The 27,413-nt window shown below is 36.3% G+C and overlaps 1 protein-coding gene across 1 annotated transcript in view; it reads right to left on the bottom strand.

Annotated features, from left to right (window-relative positions):
• TTC29 (tetratricopeptide repeat domain 29) overlaps positions 1 to 27,413 on the bottom strand; it is a 103,455-nt gene that overhangs the window by 26,409 nt on the left and 49,633 nt on the right. The window contains exons 8-10 of the mRNA XM_032224525.1: positions 19,386 to 19,477; positions 14,753 to 14,876; positions 8,870 to 9,101 (exon numbers count right to left, since the gene is read on the bottom strand). Of these exons, the coding sequence (XP_032080416.1) occupies positions 8,870 to 9,101; positions 14,753 to 14,876; positions 19,386 to 19,477 (448 nt within the window). The remainder of the gene's footprint in view (positions 1 to 8,869; positions 9,102 to 14,752; positions 14,877 to 19,385; positions 19,478 to 27,413) is intronic.

Genomic DNA, 27,413 nt, shown 5'->3' with positions numbered 1-27,413 from the left:
TGTCCCCATTATTGTTTATTATAACTTTGGAAATACTGTTGAATAAGATACGGGGCTTGGGCAGTCTAAAAGGGATTAAAATTAGACAGCAAGAATATAGAGTCCGTGCATTTGCGGATGATCTGGTCATAATATTGGAACAACCGCAGGAATCTAGTAGGGTATTATTGAACACGATCAATCAATATGGTCAAGTCTCGGGATTTAAAATAAATCTAGGAAAAACCAAAATATTAGCTATAAATATGACTATCAAACAGAAGGAAGAACTGGGGGCGATGCTAAGATGTGAGGTAGTTAAAAAAGTTAAATATCTTGGAGTTAATATTTTAATCTCAAATGGGAAATTATATAAGCATAATTATGAACCACTTTGGCATAGTATACAGTTGGAGTTGAAAAGGTGGGAAAAACTGCATTTGTCCTTGCTGGGTAGAATAGCGGCAGTAAAAATGAACATTTTACCAAAATTTTTATTTCTTTTTCAAATGTTACCAATACTTAAAAGAGATGCAAATCTTTCAGAATGGCAGAAGGGTATTAACAAATTTGTGTGGGCAGGAAAGAAGCCGAGGGTAAAGATGAAAATAATGCAAGATGCACGTGAAAGAGGAGGATTGAAATTACCTAACTTAAAATTATACTATGATGCAGTGGCATTATCTGCAATTAGTGACTGGACTCATCTAACTAATGACAGAATTTTGAATATCAAGGGATATGACTTGTTATATGGTTGGCATGCTTACCTGTTATTTAACAAAAAAATGGATAAGAAATTTAAAAATCATATCTTAAGAAATGCTTTATTGCGGGTTTGGAAAAAAATATCAACATAAACTAAATGATAAAGTGCCCATGTGGGCAATTCCTAGACATGCAATTGAAAATATGAATGTAGAACAAAACACGATAGAACCACCTATAGACAACTTCTTATCTCAGAAAGAGGGGTGATGCAACTAAAATCTTTAGAGGTACTTAAAGAAGAGAAGGTAGTTCAAACGTGGTTTCAGTATGGTCAACTACAGGCTAGGTGGAAAACAGATCAAAAAATTGGCTTTGTAAAAGTTGAGGATAATTTGTTTAAACAAATAAGAGATCAAAGCTCAATGCATATAAAGAGGATATATAATGTACTAATACAGATGGATTCTGAAACGGAACTGATTAAGGATTGTATGATAAAATGGGCTCAGAATATCGAGGAACCAATAATGCTTGAAACATGGGAAAGAATCTGGGTAAGAAATGTGAAATTTACACAAGCACAAAACTTGAGAGAAAATTTTTTAAGATGTTTTATAGATGGCACCTAGATCCTAAAAAGCTTGCCTCTATGTATCCAAATGTTCAACCTAAATGTTGGAGATGTGGTTTCTGTGATGCTACATATTTTCATATATGGTGGACATGTCGTAATGTCAAGGCATTTTGGATAAAAATATGGTGGATCCTGCAAAACATCCTCAAAAGAAGGATAAAATTCACCCCCCAGTTGTTCTTACTGGGTATATGTATTGACTTTACAGCAGCAGAGACTAATTTGGTTCTGTACTTAATAACGGCAGCAAGACTCTTGGTGGCGCAGTATTGGAAGAAGAAAGATTTACCTACAATTCAAGAATGGACTTTGAAAGTTATGAACTTAGCCGAAATGGCCAAAATTTCAGCATATCTCAAAGAACCTTCAAACGAGAGATATAAACGAGACTGGAAAAATGGATTGATTACATAAAAAGTAAATATGGGACTAAGAAATTCCAGATAGCTTATGCTTAGTATCAGTAACAATTTAAATTGTTTAAAATTTGGGTAACAGTAAGGAGCTGAGTTCAATGTAGAGATATTTTAGACTGTGATTGTCCAAAAGTTATACCACGTATGGTCTTTGGGAAGTCGGGGGGAGGGAAGGGAGGTGGGGATTTAGGGGGAGGGGGGAAATACAATATGTGTTAAATTCCATGATTGCATTTGTATACTGTGGCTTTTCAATGTTAGTGCGAAAATAGAACAAACTGAATATACTGGAAGATAATAGAAATATACCGAAGGAAAGAGTCGAGTGAAAGAAGAAGGAGGGTGGAGAGGGTGAGAGAGAAGGAGGAGAAGGGAGGGAGGGAATGGATTAGAGGGAGTGACAGGGTTAGGGTTAGAAAGACGGGGAGGGGAAGTAGGCGTAGAGGGGTGTGAGAAGGAAGAATGAAAGTTGGAGGGGGTTGAAAGAGGGTGTATGGTGGGCCAAGGTGGTATATTGGGTTTGTATTGTAGAGGGCATTTTCTATATAAGTGAAGGCCGTGTTTATTACTCAATGTTATATGCCCTGATCAAGCACAGTAAATATGTGATTGTATAGAATGAAAACATAATAAAATATATATATATATAAAAAGAATGAGAGCTAAATGATGAGAGCTAAATAGCTTGAAATAGATCTATACTAGTCTCCCTTTATTTATTTATCAGCATAAATATAACAAATATAACAAAAAGGCAACAGTAAAAATATTGGGTTTCTGTCTGGATGGTCTCTTGTGACAGCCTAATGACAGAGAGTGGAAGTGTGACCTTCCTCCCATACTTGGGCATACCAGGGGTTGTGACTTTAAGTATATATATATATTTTCAGCATACATATGAACTAAAACATAAAGAAAGTAAGTTGTTTTTTCTTTTTTAGCAAAAAGGAGACTATTATGAATTACTGGCAAATGATATTATTCTCCTATTTAACCATTTAAAACTATGATTGCTTGAGAAAACTCTTTCACTGAAACATCATCATCATATTAATCTTATTAATCAGAGAAGTAATTAGTGGAAGTATGCAATACCCATAATCCAAAACTAAAGTATACAGATAGTCCTTGACTTATGACCACAATTGAACCCAAAATTTCTGTTGCTAAGTGAATTTTGTCCCATTTTATGGCCTTTCTTGTCACATTTGTTAAGTGAATCACTCCGGTTGTTAAATTACTGACAAAATTGTTAACTGAATCTGGCTTCCCCATTGACTTTGCTTGTCAGAAGGTCACATTACCCTGGGATACTGCAAGGGTTATAAATACGAACCAGTTACCAAGCATCTAAATTTTGATTATGTGATCATGGGGATACTTCAATGGTCACAAGTGTGAAAACCAGTCATAAGTCACTTTTTCAGTGTCATTGTGACTTTGAACATATACTGAACAAGCTCATGTAAATCAAGAGCTACTCATATACGGTATAAATGATTTAATATAAATGATTACTCATATTGCAAAAAAAGGTATGAATGTGAATTTTCTTACTGATAATGTGGTTACTAATGACTACGTAAATAATAACAGAAACAGAACAGAATAACAGAGTTAGAAGGGACCTTTGAAGTCTTCTAGTCCAACCCCCAGCTTTTGAACACACGTGTGTGTGTGTGTGTGTGTGTGTGTGTGTGTGTACACAGAGACAGATGTATCACCAGATAGCTTTGCAAACTACATTCGGAGCAAGCACACTGGAATATTCATGCAAGAAGATTTTCAACGATTTGTTTATTGACTGACTCAAAGTTACAATGGCATTGAAAAAAATGTCTGCTCCTCATATTTATGACCATCACAGCATCCCTACAATCATGTGAGCCAAACTGGTGTGCTTGGCTGACTGGGTGACTTTGGGCCATCACCAGGAGTTGGTAAATTCTGGTCCTGCCTAAGACACAATAACCAGCTGGGTGACTCTGGCTGACAATATCCAACTATAGACTGGCCTGCCTTCTAAGCATTGAGAAGAAACTCTCCCATTCATCAAAAGCAAGCTTTGTACTGGTAGTTCTTAAGGGAGCACAGTTGGGATGGAAAACCTGGATGTTTAGTGAAGCGGTCGCTAAGTGAAGACTCATGTGGCCCTGACTGTGTTTACAGTTTTACACAGGCAATGCATACTGGCTATAATGGTGGAAAGGAGTACTATGTGCAGACATTGATCACTAACTTAATTTTTCAACACTGTTTAACTCATCTAATTGAGACTACCTATATTGCTTCTATATAAGATTAACATATGAAAGCAAACAAACTCATTGGCATTCTTATGCTATCTCCTTAATCTTTTTCTTAATAAATTGAACTCCTTGGACATTCTTTTCTTGTTCTGATTATTGTTAGAAACCTGACAAAAGGTTCTGATTATCCTCTTGCAATTTTCAACATCTTATGATGAATTGAAATTTTGCACTAACAAACCGAAACCTGGGATTGCAAAGTGAGGGAGGGGGAAATGTTTGTCCTATCTCTGTCTACTTTCAAGTCCTAGTTGGGTTGGTTGCTTCATAGAAATCAGAAAAACATTGGTAATCCAAGTATGTATAATAATTAAGCAAATCAAAAAGCCGTTAAATTTATCTGCAACATATTTTACTGTTGTTTTAGTTACAACAGCGTGTTTAATGAAATCAAATCTTTTCTTAGCTTTCACTTTAGATCTTTAATTGATTTAATTCTATCCCATAGTTCAACTCACTGTGCTTTTTTGAGACAACCATACTAGAAAATGGAACATAAATGTCATAGGATATGATATACAAGTTTATGATGCTATTAAGGTTTCAAATAACACCCCTAAGGAAAGAAGACCCTGAGGCTTGAAGTGCCTCAAAGTTCCATTTTATTAGAGATGTCTTATTGGCACATCTGGGAAAACCCGAATCTGAAAGCATCTAGGTTTTCCCCACCCAAACGAAAGTCCAAGTCCCTGCCCAGCACCCACATGTCTGTCAGATGGCCCAAGCAGGTACTGTCCCAACTGGAGATGGCTCCCAGTCACACCCCTCCAGATGCAGGGCGAGATGTCCTTGACTCTCTGAGAAAGAAATGTTATTATGATTATTTATATCTCCTATACTCCATATAATCCCCACTCCCATTTTCCCACAACACCAAATGTGGAAGGCTAGAAGGTCCAATGCAAAAGATGGCTTACTGGCCTGACAGTCAGTGAAAAAGGCTGAGAATCACTGAATTATAGAATATGCTAGAATATATGTCCAGTCCTGGAATCTGTTAAATACAAGTGTGCGCACACAGGCTCAAAGTCCACAAATCATCAACCCATCAGAAATTTCATCTCATTCCATTATCAAATAGAAAATCATTGATAATTTTTTCTTAAAAAAAAAGCTTCAAACCTGTACAGGATAATCGATTGGGCTAACTTCTTAGACTTATAAAAGATCTAACTTCCCCATAAGGCAACATTTTAAATTATTTATATAACATGCCACTATTGACAATATATATGCAACAATAATCGTTTAAAATATTTGGACATGCCATAGGAATTCAACAGATTTTTACAGGAATCTTGCCATCAAACACTTCTGGTGACTGCAATATTGGTAATAACAATGTTTTTTTACATTCTAAAACCTAAGACAAAAGTAATATGATGCCAGATGGGTACACTGAAAAAAAGCTAATGATGTATTATCCCAGTAAAGGCTATTCCGGTATCAATCTCTAGAGTTTTAAGTATGGAAAGGATAGAAGGATGGTATCACTTCTGTAATCATGTCATCATGCAAAATAACATAATTTTCATCATTTGTGTGATGAACTCATGATGCAAACTGGTATCAATGTAGCTTCTTCCAGATGCCTCTAGTTTTTTATTAAGACATCTGATCTGTTATCATACCAGCACTGAATTCATTTTTTAAAATTTAAATTACCAATTTGTGCTTTGGGAGTTAAAGCCCATATGAAACATTATTTTTATGAAATCTGAAGCTTTTACATTGTAGACAAATTATCTTTAAATCTTATAATGTAACTAAAATTCTTATTAAAAGAGCCAATTTGGTATACTGGTAAGTGTTGGCCTAGAAACTAGGACACTGTGAGTTCTAATGGCACTTAGCAATAGAACCCAGACTTATATACTGCTTCGCAGTGCTTTATAGCCCTCTCTAAGTTGTTTATAGAGTCAGCATATTGTCTCCAACAATCTGGGTCCTCATTTTACCCAGATGTTGGATAGACGGATAGAATGCTGAGTCAACCTTGAGCCCAGTGAGAATCAAACTGCCGAACTGCTGGAAGCCGGCAGTCAGCAGAAGTAGCCTGCAGTACTGCATTCTAACCACTGCGCCACCGCAGCTCTGGCTGGGTGACTTTGGGCAAATCACTCTCTCTCAGGTCAGCCCACCTAACAGGGTGGTTGTTGTGGAAAAATAGGAGGAGGAAGAAATAGCATGTATCGATTTCTTCTTGAGTTATTTATAAAGTAATAAAGGTGGGATAAAAATATCTAAAAAGTAAGAATTAAAAAATTCAGGCTAGTGGGAAGGTAGCTAGGATATTTCTAGCACATCATTCCAAATATGCTGCAATAGTTCTAGCATATAGGAGAACAATGCTACTTCCTCTTTTTTCAAAATTGATGGGATAATTTTTTAATTATTTCTTCCTTCCAATATGATGCTGCAAATCTATGATTGCCTGAGTTGTTTCAATTGTAAATTACATTAACCAATCAAAAATATGTATTGACGTATTGAAAATAATGGACAGCAATGTTCCCTCTAATTTTTTTTCAGTGTGAGCAGAAAAGTATAGTGTTTGAGCGGCATATTTTCATGCCTGAGCACCTGAATTTTTTTCACAGATGTCACCTAAGACAACAACAAAATCAGTATTATTTGAAACTCAAAGTTATGTTTATTCAAGGTACCCGCTTAATTAAAGTGTTATATAATATCAGTATCACTTACAACGCTCCTGCTTAGCAACCAAAAGGTTGGGTCAGAAAGTCTGGCATTTGAAGCACGCAAGTCTTAAAGCTGTTGTTACAAGACCCTTGCACCCCTAACCCTTTAGGGGGAAAAAAACCCCAGGGGTCTTCAAACCTGACAGCTTTAAGACTTGTGGACTTCAACTCCCAGAATTCCTACCTGAGGGGAATTATATATTTGGACTGTTTCATAGTTACATTAGAGAACTACATTGTTAGAACTTAGCACAAAAGATACCTTTTATCTGAAAATCCAAATAGAGTAAACCTGCTATTATCCCAGAGCACTAATGTCATTTGTCCCAATCTGTTTTACGAGTCTGTATTAAAATAGATAGAAATATTTTCACTAAATTTTATAGATCTATATTTCAGGAACCTATCAGAAGTTAGGGCAAGATAAGAGTGGAAGAATGAATTTTGTTGCAGGTCATGGGGATTTTTTCAGCATCTTAAAAGTGGAGCGCATGTGCATTGAACCTAGCAATACCCATTTAATAACAAAAGGAAATGGCTGAATTAAATTGGTAAAGTTGCAAGCCAGCTGTAAAAAGCTTGTGGTTTTTAAAATCATAGAATCAGAAGGGATACTGGAGGTCTTCTAGTCCAGCCCCTTGTCCAAGGCAGGAGTCTTTATATCATCTGAGACAATGGCTGTCCAGTCTTTTGAAAACCTGTAGCAAATGAATTAAGATTCCATTGATTTTAATTGTTCTTACTGTCAGATTCTCCTTATTTCCAGCTTGAGTCTCCTTCTGACAAGTTTCCATTGCTTCTTGTCCTGTCCTCAGGTGCTATTGCTGCCACCTCCTCCTCCTCCTCCTCTAACAGCACCAACACTTTTGCTGCCCAGCGCTGCGGCTGAGGTGAAGCCGCCAAAGCTCCCGCTGGCGCCCCCGCAGCGTTGGGCGGAAATCCGGCAGTGCTGTTGGAGGAGGAGGAGGTGAACCAGCCTGCCACCGCCGGCCACCACCAGCCCCGCCGCTCTTCCCGCCCCCTTCCCAGCCCCACAGTACAGCGGACGCAGCAGAAGCAGGGCTCCGCTGCCGCTCCCCGCATTTTCTGGACGGGGTCTCACAGGAACGAATCCCCCTTTGAAGAGCCGTGCTCTTCAAAACAAGTCTGGGGAGGTCCTTTGCAGGCGGCCAGTTGTAGCCACCTGCAAAGGACTTCCCCACGTTTGCTTTAAAGAAATCTCTGTGCGGCAGTTAGAAACTGCTGCGTGGGGTTTCTTTCCACGTGCGCGGCCGCGCAGCCGTGCACCTTAGAGGGAACAGTGATGGACAGGTAGTCCTCGACTTACAACAGTTCATTTAGTGATCATTCAAAGTTACAATGGCAGTGACTTATGATCATTTTTCACAGTTATGACCATTACAGCATCCCACGATCACGGGATTTATATTAGGATGCTTTAAAACTGACTCACATTTATGACGGTTGCAGTGTCCAAATGTCATGTGACCCACTTTTTCAACCTTCTGATGTGTAACATCAATGGGGAAACCAGATTCACTAAGAACTGTGTTGCTAATTTAACAACTGCAGTGATTCCATTAACAAATGAGGCATGAAAAGTCATAAATTGGGGCAAAATTCACTTAACAAATTTCTCACTTAGCAACATAAATTTTGGGCTCAATTGAGGTCTTAAGTCAAGGACTACCTGTACTGCATTGTATTGTATTGAAGGACCACAATAAGTTTTAATGAATTTATTATTTCTTTACAATATATCATCTAATAGTTTTTAATTAATTTTTCTAAATTTAAGAATACAATGTTTTAAGATTAATTTTTAATTATTAGAGAGCAAAAATAGTTACACCTTCTTTTCCATACTCTTTTAAAATTCTTCCATCTATCAATTTAAATGTTTGGAGTGAAAATGAGCCATCATCAGGAACTTTAAGCCAAAAATGGTAGCCTACTATTTTGTTAAAGAATGCTTAATAAAAGGTATATCCATGCCTCCATAGAGACATGGATATACCAATTGGTTTAACTCAGCAAGTAATTTAATAAAACTATGCAAAAAATGACTTAACCATAAGAACAATGCAACACTAATGCATTTCATAATGTGTAGCTTACTCAATGTCGAAGGGTCATTGCATGTGTCACGTCTATTTTCTTTCCAGTCCAGTAGGCACTTGAGGTTGATGGGATCTGCAGCTTCTATATTAGTGTTCACTTTCAACATCAAGCTATGAGCTTTTCCAATGCCACAATATACCTTTATTTCATCCATGAGAGCCAAATCGGAGAGAGCATTTGCTGCTTCAAAAGCCAGACTGAAATATGCACAGGCCTTGCTGTAATTTCCCTAGAAAAAAGAAACATACTTCAACATTCCAGATTCTTACTTGCAGCTTCCAAACTATTTCTACAATGATTCCAATAAAGAATTGCAATGGTTGGGGATAAGGAAAGAAATGTGAAATTAAAACTGAAGTAGATGTCATCATTATTGTCCAGGAATGGGATTTCAGGGTGAGTTTCAGGATGTTACCCCCGGGGATGTGGACAAGGCCATGAGGGCTGTGAGTGCCTCCACCTGCGTACTGGACCCGTGTCCCTCATGGCTGGTTACCAGCAGCAGTGAGGTGACACGAGGCTGGATCCAGGCGGTCGTGACCGCCTCTCTTCGGGAGGGGAACTTCCCCGCCGCACTGAAAGCGGCGGTGGTGAGACCCCTCCTAAAGAAGCCATCTTTGGATCCAGCTGTCCTTAATAACTATCGTCCAGTCTCCAACCTTCCCTTCCTTGGGAAGGTTGTTGAGAAGGTGGTGGCCTTTCAGCTCCAGCGGTCCTTGGAGGAAGCAAACTATCTCGACCCCTTCCAGTCAGGCTTCAGACCCGGTTACAGCACAGAAACCGCTTTGGTCGCATTGACTGATGATCTCTGGAGAGCCAGAGATGGAGGATTTCCCTCCATCCTGGTTTTCCTTGACCTCTCAGCGGCTTTCGATACCATCGACCATGGTATCCTTCTGCGACGACTGCGAGAGGTGGGAGTGGGAGGCACCGTGCTGCGGTGGTTCTCTTCCTACCTCTCAGACAGGTCGCAGTCGGTGTTAGTGGGGGGGCAGAGATTGTCCCCTAGGCCCCTAACATATGGGGTGCCTCAGGGTTCGGTCTTATCCCCCCTACTATTCAACATCTACATGAAACCGCTGGGAGAGATCATCCGCAGGCACGGGATCAGATACCATCAATATGCGGACGATACTCAACTGTATCTGTCCGCCCCGTGCCAATTCAATGAAGCGGCAGACGTGATGAACCGGGGCCTGGAGGCGGTTATGGACTGGATGAGGGCTAACAAGCTTGTGCTCAACCCAGAAAAGACCGAGTGGCTGTTGTGTTTCCCTCCCAAGGATTCCACCAATATTCCATCTCTCAGGCTGGGGGGTCAAATTCTATACCCCTCAGAGAGGGTTCGCAACTTGGGAGTCCTCCTAGATCCACAGCTATCGTTCGACCATCATTTGACGGCTGTGGCTAGGGGGGGCATTCGCCCAGGTTCGCCTGGTGCGCCAGTTGCGACCCTACCTGAATCGGGAGGCACTCACAACAGTCACTCGGGCCCTCGTGACCTCTAGGCTGGAATACTGCAATGTGCTCTACATGGGGCTGCCCTTGAAGAGCATCCGGCGTCTTCAGCTGGTACAGAACGCAGCCGCGCGAGCGATTGTGGGTGCACCGCGGTTCACCCACATTACACCTATCCTCCGCGAGCTGCGCTGGCTACCTGTCGATTTCCGGATGCGCTTCAAGGTGCTGTTAATCACCCATAAAGCCCTACATGGTAGTGGATCTGGATACTTGAGAGACCGCCTTCTGCCAATCACCTCCCTGCGACCAATAAGATCACACAGATTGGGCCTCCTCCGTATTCCATCGGCCAGCCAGTGTCGGCTGGCAACTACAAGGAGGAGGGCCTTCTCAGTAGTCGCCCCGACCCTTTGGAACGAACTCCCCGTGGAGATTCGTACCCTCACCACCGTCCAGGCCTTCCGCATAGCCTTGAAGAACTGGCTAGCCCGTCAGGCCTGGGGATGAAGATAGTTGCCCCTCCCGAATGATGAATGCATGTTGGTTACTGTTTTTATTATATGTGTCTTTGTTATTGTCTGCATTTCCCCTTCCCTGATTTTATGTGAGCCGCCCTGAGTCCCCTCAGGGAAAAGGGCGGCCTACAAATGTCAATAAAATCTCAAAATCTCTTATTTAACTGTCATGTGACCTTTGGAAAAAAATGGGAAGGGATGGTATCGCATGAGATGGAAAAGGAAGGGAAGGAACAGGAGAGGAAGAGCAGGGCAGGGAAGGGCAGAGGAATGGAGTGAGGAGTAGGGAAGAGGAGTGGAGTGGAGAGTGGAGTGGAGTGGAGTGGAGTGGAGAGGAGAGGAGAGGAGAGAGCAGAGCAGAGCAGAGCAGAGCAGAGCAGAGCAGAGCAGAGAGCAGAGCAGAGCAGAGCAGAGAAGAGAAGAGAAGAGAAGAGAAGAGAAGAGTGCTCTTAATAGAAGTTAGAATGTTGGCCATGAATGGAGAACTTGGTTCAAATCTCAACTCATCAATGATGGCTTAGACTAATCATACCTTTCCATCCAACCTATGTCAAGGTTTGCTAAAAGACTGTAGAAAGAAAAGAAATATATACAGTATATTGCTCCAAACTCCTTGGAAAAATTATTAACTCTAATCTGAATAAATAAATCTATTCCTGCATAATTTTATTTATATTTATATGTAATATAATAAAGCAGAATGAATGTAAAATGTACTTTATATGATCTGTTAATCAAACAGTTCAAGTATTATTAATATAAAATATAAAAGAGTAAAATTACAATAAATAAAACATTATCAAGTCAAATTACTATTCAAGCCAGCAATTAAACACAATAGTATAAGTAATTTCAAATGGAAAAAGCCTGTGGGAACCAAAAATGTTTATATTCTAGATAGTAAATCTCCTGCTTATTTTAGTCTCACAATAAAACACAGATAAGATCATCCTTCAGCAACCTCAGTGTTCTACCACTATATACCACTTTAGAATGCCTTGGTAAGACCATATTTGGAATATTACATCCAGTTTTGGTTGCCACAATATAAAAAAAAATGTTGACACTATAGAAAGAATGCAGAGAACAGCAACAAACAGGATTAGGGGACTGGAAGCTAAAATATATGAAGAACGGTTGCAGGCATTGGGCATGTCTAGTTTAATGAAAAGAAGGACTAGAGATGATATGATAGCAGTGATCTAATATTTGAGGGGTTGCCACAAGGAAGAGGGATCAACCTATTCTCCAAAGCATCTGAAGGCAGGACAACGGATGGAAACTAATCAAGGAGAGAATCAACCTAGAATTAAGGAGAAATTTCGTGACAGTTAAGAACAATTAATCAGTGGAACAAGTTGCTTTCAGAAGCTGTGGCTGCTTCAGTCTTGGATATTTTAAAGAAGAGATTGGCCAACCATTTGTCTGAAATAGCAATAGCAATAGCACTTAGACTTATATACCACTTTACAGTGCTTTTACAGCCATCTCTAAGCGGTTTACAGAGTCAGCATATTGCCCCATTTTAGCAGTTAGACTTAGCAATACCCACCTCCGAATGATGGAAGGCTGAGTCAACCTTGAGTCGGTGAGATGTGAACTGCCGAACTGCAGCTACCTGTCAGCTGAAGTAGCCTGCAGTATTGCACTCTAACCACTGTGCCACCTCGGCCCTAAAATGATTTAGGGTTTCTTGTCTGGGCAGGGGTTGGACTAGAAGACCCCCAAGGTCCTTTCCAACACTATTATTCTGTAATTCTATTCTGATATGGAACAATACCACTAATGTATGCTTTTATATATATACATACTGTATGTATGTGTGTGTGTGTGTGTGTGTCTGTGTGTGTATTGTACATCAATTTCACCTTTCTATACATATTAGCACAATTTATCTTGAAAATTTTAGAAAAATTAAAAAATTGGAAGATAATTAGGATACATAATTGAATTAATCTCTGTTAATTTTTTTGTGGCACAGAGTAACCTTTAAGTTGATTTTGACCAGTGATAAAAAAATTGATTATGAAGCTAAAACATATGGGTATTATGCTTTATTAAAAATGGAATGGAATAAATCACGAACTTTATATATTGTGTTAGTGGTTGTAAACATACCACATTACCAAGTTTTGTGGCAATGTCCAATTAGTCAACATTTTTGACTGAAAAAAATTAGAAAATTGTTCAACAATCCTTCATAACAAATCCTTTAAATATCAATAGTTGTTATGCACATAGGTCAGTGATGGTGAACCTTTTTTCCTCACATGCCAAAAGCAGGGGGAGCACAGGGGGGTCATGCATGGGTGTGCCATACCCATAACGCTATACACACGACCTGAGGCTTTATAGGAGCCTGGGGAGGGCAAAAACAGCCTCCCCTGTCCGACCGGAGGCCCTCTGGAGGCTTCAGGAGCTTCCCTGAAGCCTCCGGAGTGTGAAAAACTGGCCCACAGGGAAACCGGAAGTTCGGGAGCAGACTTCCAGTTTGCTCGTAGGGCCAATTTAGCCCTTTGGAGCCTTTAGGGGCCTTTAGGAGGCTTCCCTGAAAGCTCCGGAGGGCAAAAAAACAACCCTACGGACAAACCAGAAGTCACTTCCAGTTTACTCATAGTATCATTTTTTGCCCTCCACAGCCTAGAGGGAAACCCCCAGAAGTCTCTGGAGGGCTAAAACCAGCCCTATGAGCAAACCGGAAGTTTGTTCCTGAACTTCCAGTTTGCCCATAGGGTCTCTTTTTCCTGAAGCCTCTGGGGGGTGAAAAATGGCTTCAAAATAAGGCCAAAGTCACCTCGTGTGCCCTGACAAATGGCTTTGTGTGCCACCTGTAATACGTGTGCCATAGGTTCGCCATCATGGACATAGGCAAACAATATTAGAATTTCCTTCAGTTCATATTATTTCAAAACATTGAATGATCAAAATAGCTATTTCATTGGATCAAGGGAACTGAAAAATATTGGAAACTGCCCAATTAAACAATTAATATAACAAAAATATGTTTGGAAAAATATCTACAATCTAAGTCAAATTTTGTCAACATAAGTATTATGGATTACTCTCATCCGCAAAAGTATTGTTTTGGATAGATATATTCAATATTAATGTTCTCAGTATTGATTTCCAAAGATCACAAACGTGACCACAGGAACTTTTCTTTGTTACTTTCCCTCTTCCGCCCTCCTCTTCCTTTTTTATTTGACAAAACAAAACTGGGAACTGGTACAGAAATTTCTGAATTTATCTCATATGCTTATATCATAGCAGCTTTGTTCTTCAGAAATTAAAGCTTCCAAACAAGTAGCAGTATAATAAGATAAAATAACCTGAACTAGAACAAATCACTATATAGCCAAAAGTTACTGAACAAATTCACTCTTAATTAACACACATATACATAATATCAGCTTAAAGCAACAATTTTGATATACTGCACACATTGTTCACTACTTTGCTGGAAACAGTGATCTGAAGTGCCTAAGTTAATAGTACACTTTTAAATATTGAGCCAATTTTTAATCAAATGTCATAAAAACTGAAATATTTATAAAAGTGTACAATATCTAGGATTTGTTAATAGGAAAATTCAGCAACAATATATTCAGATTGCAGATATGTGGTGGTAAAATATTTTAACATTATATATATATATATATATATATATATATATATATATATATATATATATATATATGTGTGTGTGTGTGTGTGTGTGTGTGTGTGTGTGTGTGTGTGTGTTTGCATGTGTGTTTCTGTGTGTGTGTGTGTATACATACATACATACATACATACATACATACATATATTTTCTGTGTGTGTGTGTGTGTGTGTGTATACAGCATATTAATGCTGTTTCTGACTGATGTAATAGTATATAATATGTTATTAAATTAATACTTACACATTCATTGTAAATGTTTCCAAGGAATGTATATGCATCCACAAGACTTTGGCTCTGCTGAACATTCTTGGCAATGTCCATGAACATTTCCAAGTACATAATAGCTTCATCTTTTTTCCCCTGACTAAGGACAAAATATTTATTAAAGAAATTCGTTACATTACACAAGACTATAACTAAAGATCCACCAAACAATCTGTGTATGTAACCTTGTTTTTAAATGTTATAGAATATAAGTATAAGTCCAATACAGAAGAAAATGATAAACTGCAGCAACTACTATAGGATAGATTATTTCAAGATATAATGACTGCTTTTTAATTTATAATCTTATACTACCTACCATTGTTACACTGACTTGTAATGCATCATCTCCAATAATCAGTTTTTAAAAATCTACCCAGAGCCTCAAAAAGCTTAATGTTGGAAAATGAACACTGAAAAGATTTTTGCATGTTTTTAATAAAGAAAGCTATATTAACAACACTTCTTCCATCAGTATTGCAGTGTAACCAAACCTGTTTGTGAATAAACATGATTTAAATACTTGCCTTGAACCTGAGTGCCTAATGCAATGGTTCAGATAATAAAATATGAAGCTACAAATAAACCACAACTTCTATAATAATATTAAAATAATATGAAAAATAATATCTATTTGTAATTGCAAAGGATTTTTTAAAATCTAAAATATAGAAGAAAAACAGTAGATTCAAAAATAAAAATGCATAATGCTCGAATCTTGCATGCAAACATAGGTCTCTATCAGACTCTAATATTGTTTTTTTAATATGTTCACATGATTAAGGTGAACCAAACTAATTTAGCAGCTAACTTAGTTATAGATATAATGCTATCTATAACTAAAAGTAAATTCTACTTATTTCCATTTTTGAACTGTAGCTTAAAAATTATATGAGATTAAAACTAATGTATTTTAAAATTTTACAATAAAACGTATTGATTTGATGTTATTTTATTACATTTTGGAAAGAAAAATACCATCATTTATTATGAGGCTACAAAATGCATTGCAAACATTTACTGCATGTCAAAGGGTTTCTAAAGTTTAAAGAAGAGCCACATTTTGAAATCTACTTTTTCTTTCAAAGAGGAAGAAATCAAACATTTCCACACAGAAGAACTGAACTGATTCATAGAAGTTAAAGAACAAGGTTAAAATGTTATACAAATATTAATTCCAGTTTTTCTAGTTTTCTATATGCAGTGCACAGGTGCAACTTGAACAACATATTATATGGTATAATCACTAGATTCATTCAACCAGGCCTTAGAGAGTTAAAAACATATATTCTGAGGAAAGTACTCTTCGGTCCAAAGAATGAGAATGAAACTGTGCAGAATATTTGTGCATCAAGGTGATTCCAGTTTCCAACTGGGAAAACAGGACTGTTAACACCCACATCCCCTGACAACTGTCCAATTATGTATATCACACTTGGCCTACTGTTTGCAGTAGAAGTAATCAATAAAGGATGTGGTTGAGTGAACATAGATTTTGGTTGAACCAATGCATGAAATCTTAATCATTTACTCAGAGTGAAGAAATCAAATAGAACAGAGATGAAACAGCTACCAAGGGGGTTGTTGATTGTGCCACCATGTTTGTGGGTTAGAAGCTGAAAGTAATAAGTCAAATGGAACCAGTGACAGGAGAAAATGAATAAAGTTTTTTTTTTTTAATGCAATGAATTAATACAAATGTTTTGAGGATATTTGGATAGTTTTTGAGATTGCCCAGTTAGATTCCACATTTCATTTATAAAAAATAAGGATGCTACTAGACCATTCAATTTCAATAAAGCAAATGGAAAATAAAACGGGAGGGAGGGGGGGGGGAGGAATTAATGAGAATAATAATCAAAAGAAAATATGTTTCTACAGAGTTTTTCTTCTACCATGAGTGTAAAACTCTGCTACATAATTAAAATAAGATTGAAGAAGTTTGAAAAACAATAAAGGAGAAATCAAACTCTGTAAACAAATAGCATTAAACAATAATAATCTGCCTAGTCTCTACCTTGTATTTAAAACAACACTTACTTTTATTTTATATAGAAAAAAAACATAATCTACATCTTAAGTCAGTGAAACCACAGTTTTACTGAAATATGAATAGCAATAGCAATAGCAGTTAGACATATACCGCTTCATAGGGCTTTCAGCCCTCTCTAAGCGGTTTACAGAGTCAGCATATTGCCCCCAACAACAATCCGGGTCCTCATTTTACCCACCTCGGAAGGATGGAAGGCTGAGTCAACCTTGAGCCGGTGAGATTAGAACCGCTGAACAGTCAGCTGAAGTGGCCTGCAGTATTGCACCCTAACCACTGCGCCACCTCGGCTCTTCTAACTTACATTAGAATGCAGAAGTTATTTGTTATAAGAAATATCTATATCCCTATCCATCCATCCATCCATCCATCCATCCATCTTGCCAACATCATGATACTGTGATGAGACATAATTGTAAATTTTGAAGATAAATAGAATTTTAAAAAAAATAAAAACATTTGGAATATATTGAGAAACACAATATATGCTTTTACAATGAAACTAGATCTGTAGAAAGTTTTTTTGTTTGACCTCTTTATATTGCTAAGATGGACCATCTCTATATACACAAGGTAATTATGAATAATTCATAATTATTAAATCAATTTCTAATAAAGCAAAATATAGCATTTTTTGAGTATTACAAATTAAATTATTTAATATAAATGCCTCACTGTATGAAGCATTTATATGAAATACTTTCCCAATCTGACCAATGTTTATGAAAAACTTGAAAAAAACAATCTATTAAATCTATTTTAGTTATCAAACATCCTATTTTATCACTCTAATTTAGGTATAATAAATCAGAAATTTATATGCACAAATCAGTATTACTCAAACATTTGGACCCAGGGAGTTTCTATATATTTGAACTATTGCATTTGCAATTATCCTAAAATCTTGGAAGGTGGGGAGGAGGGGGAGTTTGCAGGAGCCAAATAAATCAGTAGAACTATATAATTAAATCCTAGATCCTTTCATAAAGAATCAGGAGGTCTTATGGGACTTTAAAAGTGTGAAATTCAGTTCAATTTGAGACATTATGTTCTAAAAAATGCATTCTCTCTGTTGAAACAAAAGTTGCATTGGCATCTGGGCATCTGTTGTAATATAAAATCTAAATCACCATAATTTTAAAAAAGTTTAATTCACACAAAAATATATACTATGGGCAATTATATCATTCTGTACCAACTTCATTTATTTCAATAGGACCTGTGTAGTGCTCTGAAATGAATCATGCATTTGCACAATTACGTCTGAGGTAAACAGGTGTGAATTAAAAATAAAAGGAAGAAATAAAAGAGAAAAAACAGGGTGGTGGGTTTTTTTAAAAAAATTAAATGGTAATAACAATTATCATTATATCAACTACCTTAAAAACTAATTCTGTGAAAGTGTAATAAATGCTCATAGCACATTAATGGTAAATAACAGTTATTTTTTAGATTGTGCAGCATAAAAGAACTGTAGTTATGCAGCGAAAAATTAACTCATAATTAAAGGCTCTGAGAAGTCTACAGAGTCCCAAAGGAATCTGTCCACTGAGCCTCTGCAAAGTTCATTGCTGAAGATTTGCACCGTTTGTCAGCTTTTTCTGGGAGAATGATTAGTATTGTGTAATCAGCAAATGGTTGTGAACAATTCAATTATTCCCAAAGCAAAGATTTAGCAAAACAGCCACCCCTAGCTTCCTTTTGCATTTCTGGATGTCACTGCTTCCTTCCCGCCAAATGGGAAACAACCCTTAAAAAGATGTGGAAAGAGCACCTGATCGATTGGTTTTCTTTTTTTCACATAAGGAGAAACTCTATTTATTGTTGTTGTTGTTAAATATCATGGCCTAACAGCTGGATTTTATATTTCTAAAGTTAGACGCCAATAATAGATTGCTAATCTCCCTTCCCACCAAATGCCTGTGCCTTAATCATTTAATACCACTCTGCACCTTACTGAAGACAATTTATTTATCTGTGGGCTAAGACCATATTGCTTATCAAAGTACTATAATCTGTAAATCCAATGTAGGCATTTCTTAACTAAAAGAAATGCCAACATTTTTAATACTATATAGCTGAAAAAGTCCTGGAAATTCAAGAATTAATATGCTTGTTTACAGATTTTGAGGCTTCCTAGTTTTTTGGTTTTTTTTAGTTCCACGAATAACAAAACTGTTTACTTTTTTTGCTTGAAAAGCTAAAGTAGAATAGTGAAATCCAAGTTGTCAAAGAATAATTTTGGAAATATCATATCATAGCTTTTTCATTGAAGCACGACCTCTTTTTTTGTATTGTTTTTTAACCTGCATGATATGGCAGGATATTCTTGCGGTTTAAGCTTTCTAAGTGGCACAAATGATGTAACTTTCAATTCTCTATAATACTGCAAAATAATATTATGTATAAAGAAATCATAAGGTATCTTAATTTTAGATGCTTACAATTAAAATGTCTAAATGAAATATAGCCTGCCAGTCATACAAAACAAGAATGTCTTACAATTTCCAAAGCTGAATTAAATTAAAATGATAGCAAGACAAGAATATGTCAACCTACCTTAAAAGGACCCGAGCTACTGTTTGATATCCTCTCCCTAGTCCAGCATAATCTTCCAGTTGTTTGCATATTTTCAGATAAATATTTATCTTCTGGAAAAGACAATGAAAGAAAACAGTTATTTCTGCTTTGATACCACATCTAGGGATATATATATAGGTAGCTTGGTTGTTAATATTTGGAAATATTTGTTTAAGGATTTTATTATATTGGTTTCACTTCAGTCCTTTAAGCATCATGCATACACATATTAACTAGCCAATAAGGAAGTTAACAAATGGCTTCTGATTAATAAGCAAGATACACACTTCAATAGTTGTTTTTACTAGGTTCCTACAAGTACATCATCTTTGCCCATATATGCAGTGCTGCAGCAATAGTTACTGTTGTGGCCCGGCAGGAGCCGTTGGAGCTGCCACCAGACTCCGACAGCGAGGGGCCTTATGAGTCAGTCCTGGAGTATGTGGAGGACCCTGGACAGGGTTCTGACTCTGAGCAGGGCGCAGAGAGACTGGTTGGCCACCAGGTGACGCCTGAGCCTTGGATCAGTGGGGAGGAGACAAGAGAGAGTGATCCAGAAACCACCTCTGAGTTGTTCCGGGATGCACGCCGTCAAAGGGCTACTCGGTGTCAAGAACAACTATGTAATTACAGGAGGTAATTACGCTCAGCTGATGCTTATTAAGCTCCTCTCCAGATTATAAAAGAGACTGCTTGTGTCACGCCCTTCTTGCAGAAGCCAACATTAGGGACTAACGAGAAACAAACTTGGCAGGCTGGATTGCTGCCAGAGTTTGTTTGCATTGCTGCCAAGGTTTGTAGGACTTGCTGTCAAAGTGCTTATCTATTTGTTGATTTGGCTTTCAGCCACCGAGAGTCTGAACTTATTAAAAACATTCTCATTTACATTTGTCTCGGCTTTCGTTCCTGGATGGAGGAGAGGGGTCAGAACAGTTACAGTTAGAAGTTTTCAAATTATGTCCGAAATAACCAGTTGCAATATGTTATACATAATTGAAAGAAAAATAGTATTAAAAACAAGTTGTTCAATGCAGAATATACTACATATACTTCTTTATATAAATGTTTCATTAATTTTGGAATCAATCAATTAGTATCACCTCTTCTATAAGCAAAGTTGCTGTAGTGAAACATATTATCTTAATTTAACTAAAACACCGCCATCATCTCTATGGCCTACTTTTTAAAATCATGCATTTGAATGAGCAGTAGCAAAATGTGTATATATAATGACATTTCTATTTTTCTTCTACTTCTCATGGTACTTTGATCCAATCTATTACACAAGTCTCCAAAGACTATCTATGGAAATCCTTTTTTGCAAATTTTTAATAAAAGATTAGTGAATGTCAGTTTCCAAGTTTAATGGGGAATAGGAGATTAAAAAGACTACAGTGAGAAATCTGGCCAAAGTATAAAGCCTGACTGGATTAATAGGTATACTCTGTGTGAACCACAAGCATTCTCAGCCAAAGTAAACTCAATTAGAACTGTGGATAAATCATTCAGATTTTTCTATAAACACTGCAGAAGCTAAAGTGGATTTCAATCAGGTCACTTAGAATAATATTTGCAACCTTCGCTGTAAACCTGTATGGTTGGGTTTGTAGAACATGTTAAGTTGTATTATAGTTTGTTTTGTTTTAGATTCGCATATAACATGAGTTTATTTAGTGTCTAATTTACAGTTACACTAATTTATAGCATATAAATATAGCATTTATAGCATTTATAGTATAAATACTATTTTTTTTATTAAACAAGCCATGATTTAAAATAATATACATACCTTGTCTGTGCAGTGAGGTGCATATTCATGTATAGCATGGTCAGTTTGAATCACTCAATCAACAAAAAGATATTTATTTCCCAAAATATAGGTAAGAATTAGAAATATTTCAACATATTCTTCTGGATCTCAAAATAAATTGATTTGATTTGCACCTCCCAACGTATATGCAAAATGACATTTTGTTCTACATTTTTAGCCTTTAATAAATATTAAGTGCAACACCTGCTCATAATAGACATATATTTATGATATGCATATTTTAGTATAAACGGTATCCAGAATACATTGTAATACTCTGCAAACTGTTGTTTCTAATATCTCACCACAAATTGCTATAGTACTTGCAGGTCAGATTTATTAAAAAATACATATGAAATTGACATCTCAAAATAGTCTTATATGTTGTTAGTAAAACCTTAATTTTGAATTATTATTGCATTTAGTTCAGAATTTTGAATTTAGGGCAGCATAACAATTATATTAATGAATAAATAAATAATTGCTTTGACTAAAGTATCTAATAATCTTTGAAGCAATCATTTATTATACAGCTTCTTCTAACCCTATTCTATTGTTCCTACTGATCTGCTACCATTGAATTATCATATGTTATTTGATGCCCATTAAAACTAATACAGGTAGTCCTTGACTTACGACTTACAATTGAGCCCAAAATTTCTGTTGTGTTGCTAAGTGAGACAGTTGTTAAGTGAATTTGCCCCATTTTCTTTTGCCACGGTTGTTAAGTGAATCACTGTACTCCCTGAGTTAATAACAAAGTTGTTAAGTGAATCTGGCTTCCTTATTGACTTTGCTTGTAAGAAGGTCGCAAAAGGTGATCAAATTACCCTGGGACATTGCAATGGTCATAAGTATGAGTCAGTTGCCAACTGTCTGAATTTTGATCATGTGATCATGGGGAGGCTTCAGTGGTTGTAAGTCACATTTTTCAGTGCCATTGTAACTGAATGGTCACTAAATGAACTGTTGTAACTTCAGGACTACCTATACATTCTATATTTATAGTTATGGAATAGCCTATCTAAACTTTAGAAAACCATCGTGAGTGAGAATGAGACTAAAAGACAGTTATACAATTGGATATCTTTTATATAACTGTATTGCCAAATGGAGAGGCTTGTGATAATTCAAAAGCTTTTTTTTATGGAGTGAAAAGCATTAAAAGCCAAATTTATTTCTGCTACCGAAGACCTATGGCAAACATAACTAATAAATATAGCAAAAGGGTGGCATAGGCACTAACCTGAAATAGCAGCTCCCTGACATAATAAGAATCCGTAATTCGGAGGGCCCTACATTTCCATCCTATCCCTTGGAGCAGGAGTTTTCAACCTTTTCTATACCCCGCAACCCTAGAATGCTTATGATATATTCTCGCACCCCTTACAAAAGTAAATACTTATATGCATATACACTATAATTTTGAAACTTCTAAACCCAGGTTTTCTCAACCCCTGGAATATCGGCTCATACTCCCCCAGTTGGGAACCCCTGCACAGGAGCATTTGAGAATCAACTTGGTCAATAGAGATATTCCACTAGACCAGAGATAAGAAACTATGGCAAGACTATGCACCATCTTTTACATTACCACTTGCTAAAACTAACTCAAAAGTATTAAAATGTGCACAATAGCTTGAAAGAAATATATTTGGTAAATAGATACAAGAAGAAAAATGTATTTTTTTACCTTAGTGTTTTGTGACTGTTTAGGCACAAATATGTTAGATTCTAACCCATTTTAGAACTGTATACTCTCTTTATAATCTACATGAAAAGCACATTATTCACGCTTCTTGGCATGTACAATATACCATAATCTTAAAATATCCTGGGTACATTAAAAAAAAATTAAATGTAGGATATTTCTTATCTGTTTCTCATAATTAGTCGGGATTAGCATTGTTTGGTGTTACAATCAGAATTGCTAATAAATTTAAATAAGGTGATTAGCAATAGTTGTCTATTTTAATTTATTTTATTATGTCTGTTAAAAATGAAAAACAATAAAAATCATTGCAAATTTTATTCAAGTTTAGAAACAAACATCTAAGTTTTAGAATTAAAGATTTTCTTTTTCCATGGATCTATATTTTAGTTATTTGTGGAATAAAAAAAATCCTAGTGCAAATCTATTTTTTCTAAATTTGTAATAAAATATTTCTTTATGAAGGCAAATGTTCTTGTACAATAATCACTATTTATATTTAAATTATTTGATTTCAGTATAAGTATAATAATTATTCCTGAGTTACTCTTGTATAGTGCACACATTTTTTCTTTCTAATCTTATGATTCTTTCCCCTTAAATCATTCCTCCTCTTAGGATGACCTTTGCAAGAATGTGTCAGGATATTTTGAAATAACAGAATTATCCTTGCAATAATAGAATTATCTTTGCAAGGCAATACGGAACAGATTTTGTACAAAGGGCAACAACATTCCCACATTGTATTTCAAAGATATTTTTCAGATGGTTAGTTTTGCTGGTGAAAATATAAGGCAAGAGAATTATGTTATCTAGAATATGTTCTCTCTCTGTGGAAAATATATACAGTATATATATATGATGGATCTAAATAATAAATATCAACTTCCATCTGATTAAGGATATGCCCAGATGAAAAATGAATGCATATATTATCAATCAAATTTCAGCATTCTATTTTAAGTAATATATTGTCAATATGATTTCCCCTCCATTGTAATAGTAGGTTATTTAATTTTACACGGTTAATGGAAGTCTGTGGATTAAAATAAAATGAATTCAAGTCCATATACATAAATGTCAGCTAATCTGTCTTCTAGAGTGAAAGCTACAGTGGAAATATATGACTAGTGAAGAAATTATAGGAAATATTAAAACAGGGCATTCCAATTGAATAAAATAAAATAAAATAATATTATATATATATATATATATATATATATATATATATATATATATATATATATATACACACACACACACACACACACACACACACACACACACATACAGACAGACAGAGGTGATACAAAAAGTACGGAAAAAATGTTTGGAGTACTCTAATCCAATAGTAGGTCTAAATTGTATTTATGTTGTCTTAGCATTAAATATGTATTTCCAGAGGTCAGACTTCAAAATGGAGGTCAGCTTCAACCCAACATTGGAGCTATGGGCTTTGTCTTACAGATAACATAGGATAACATTATTTTTTTTATCAATATCCATAAATCTGTCTGCACCATCTTCGACCTTGAATTTCCTTTCTGTTATATAAAAACGAATGTAGAAATTGCCAGCTGCAATCCCCCCCTCACACACACAGTATTCTATTTGTCTTCTACTTTAAAGTATGTTTTCATGACATCTTTATGTATGCCTGTTTCTGACTATTTTGAAAATAGTTTCTAAAATAGTTTTCAACTCTCTCATATACAACCTATGACCTGAAGTAATATATAGTAATAAAGGTTAGCAGCCCTTTCCTCAAAAGTTTGAGTAATCTTATGGTTATGTTTTGAAATTTAACTATACATTATAGAAAGAAGTAGTATTTTGAGGAATCCTCAGTCTTTCACTATTTAACTTCATTTGCTCATTCTGGTTCTAGTATGAGATACATAGACAAGGAGTTCCTATTTCTTTCATACCCATTGTGCTTACTTGATACATTTGTATAAACTGAATAATGTTCAAACAGACCTTCAAGATTATTTGATAATGTCTTAATGTTGAAAGAGGTCACTCAGCCCATAGGTTCAACCGTTTGTTACGTCTACAGAAATTAAAACATCCTTGACAGATGAGGTATATAGCCCGTGTAGAAAACATCTGTTTGAATGAAGATCACATATCCACTCCTTCTCCCAATATGATTTTCTTCATTTTTGGCTAACATTTTTCCACTCTTAAATTTTAAATTGCAACCTTTTAGAAGTGAAGTGACCAAATCTATATAAAGTGTTCCACCTTTGACCACATCATTATTTGTGACATTTTTGATTGTTAACATGGAGTTCATCTTTTTCACAGCAGCTGAACAGAAACTGACATTTTTATCAATCTATTTACAATCTGGTATTTCTTTCCTGGTCAGTCACACCCAATTAAGATCTTGGGCCTAAAATTTTGCCTCAGTATTTATAATTTTATATAAGCTGTTTATACTCGCTTAAATAATACAATTTAAAAATAATTGTACTGTTTTAGGAAGGCGAATTATATATATGTATAGATACATATTCAAATAATTATATTACATTTCACATCCATCCACCCTCTGTTTCCTGTGGCACAGAAAATTACACTAGGAATTTTTCCAATGTCATATCCAAACTAAATTAAAAGATGAGATTTAAGTGTTTAACTATAAGGAAGAATTTCCACAGCAGTATATTATCTGGCACTTTATCTAACATTTTTTTATGTTGATGCTTATGATGTTGTGATGCTTATAGATTCTGCTTTGACAATCTGTTCTAAATTTTTTTTAATTTTATTTGAAAAAATTAAGGTAAAATACACACTCCAAATTTTTTATGAAAACAAAAGAAGAGACAAAATACTTAAAAAAATCACAAAAGACAAAAACACATATCTGTATATTATGATGTTCATCCACCGTGTTCGAAGAGAACCTTGACATCTAGGCCTATACGGGTATGAAATGTTCTGCCGCATGACGGGTAAACACGTATAAGCACCATTGTTGCAGCATTTGCAGATCCGGCTTTGTGGAGTGCTTGCTTTTCTTGTGCTATGGTTGTTCTTCTGTCCTCACATGTCTGGCAGCCTTGGTGAATCAGTGTGTGCCATGTTGATCGATCTTGTGCCAGGGATTCCCAGAAGATGGTGTCAAATCCAGGGATTTGAAGGAAGCTTTCAATGTGTCTTTGTATCACTTCCTTTGTCCACTGAGATCACTTTCCTTGAGACAGCTCATCATAGAGCAACTGTTTAGGGATGTGATGGTCTGCTTGGCGTGTCTGGACTTTCATCAGCAGGGTGTGAACTGATGGCAGAGCTGCTCTGGAGCGGACTTCTGTGTCTGGCACCTTGAACTGCCACTGGATCCTCAGTATTCTACGGACGCAGATCAGGTGGAAGTAGTTCAATTGCCTAGTGTGCCTCCGGTATACAGGCCAAGCCTTACTGGCATACATCAGGATAGTTAGCATTACTGCTTGGTAGATTTTGAGCTTTGTAGCAAGGCTAAGTCTACGTCGGTCCTCTAGCCGAATGTTGATAAATATATTGGAACAATATCAGTTTCGCTCCCTTGCTAAGCAGGCTCCAAATTTATAAACTTCTACCTCTATTTGCAACCAATTTGACCTATCATTTATCTACTATATATAAAGGCAAAGTCGTTAACAAGTGAATTAATAGCAAACTTAAACTTCAAAGCCCTCTGTTAACAATATATTGTTGTATTAACTCTTAGAAAGTCTACAACAGCTTCATAATTTCCAGTCTTTATCTCTGATTTGTCCAGAACCAAATACCCTTGTTTGATTTTTAACAATAATACTTCTCCTTAAGATTTTGGTTGAAAACTTTCACAACAATAGTATCTTATTCCCCCAAACCTCTATTGTTAATCCATTTTCCATTTTTAATCCAAAGTCCAATACAAATTGTTTTCCAGTTAGATATATAGTAAGTCCATTCCCACATCACCACGAATCTTCTTAAGAAAGTCCAGTCCATCACTTATCAATTCTGTTAACTGCAAATCTGTAGAATTCATATACCCTTCAGCCATTTCCAACAAACCCACAGTTCGAAACCAAATTTGTGAGCTTGGTTTAGCTACAGTTGCTTGTATCTGGATATCCTCTTTACATTGATTTAAAACCCTTGTTACTTTGTGAAATTTTTTACTGAAAAAAAATTAATTTGCATTTTTATTATCGACCTGTAACTGGGTATTCACAACCAGGTATAAATAGTTCCAGAATAGAGGAGTTAGATATGGTGCACCTTCTACTTCATAAGCCTGAACTATGCTTATTTTGATATAGTGTATCTTAAAACTTGAGAATCAGTTTGGTCTAGTGGTTAACGCACCAGACTAGAAAGGAAGAGACTCTGAGTTCTAGTCCTACCTTAACCATGAAAATCATCTAGGTGACTTTGGGTCACTTACTCCCTCTCAGCCCATTGTACAGGATTGCTTTCATGGGGAAAATAGGAGGAGGAAGATATG

Source organism: Thamnophis elegans, chromosome 9, assembly GCF_009769535.1.
Source record: "Thamnophis elegans isolate rThaEle1 chromosome 9, rThaEle1.pri, whole genome shotgun sequence".
Lineage (NCBI taxonomy): Eukaryota > Metazoa > Chordata > Lepidosauria > Squamata > Colubridae > Thamnophis > Thamnophis elegans.
This window is presented reverse-complemented; position numbering and strand designations above follow the sequence as displayed.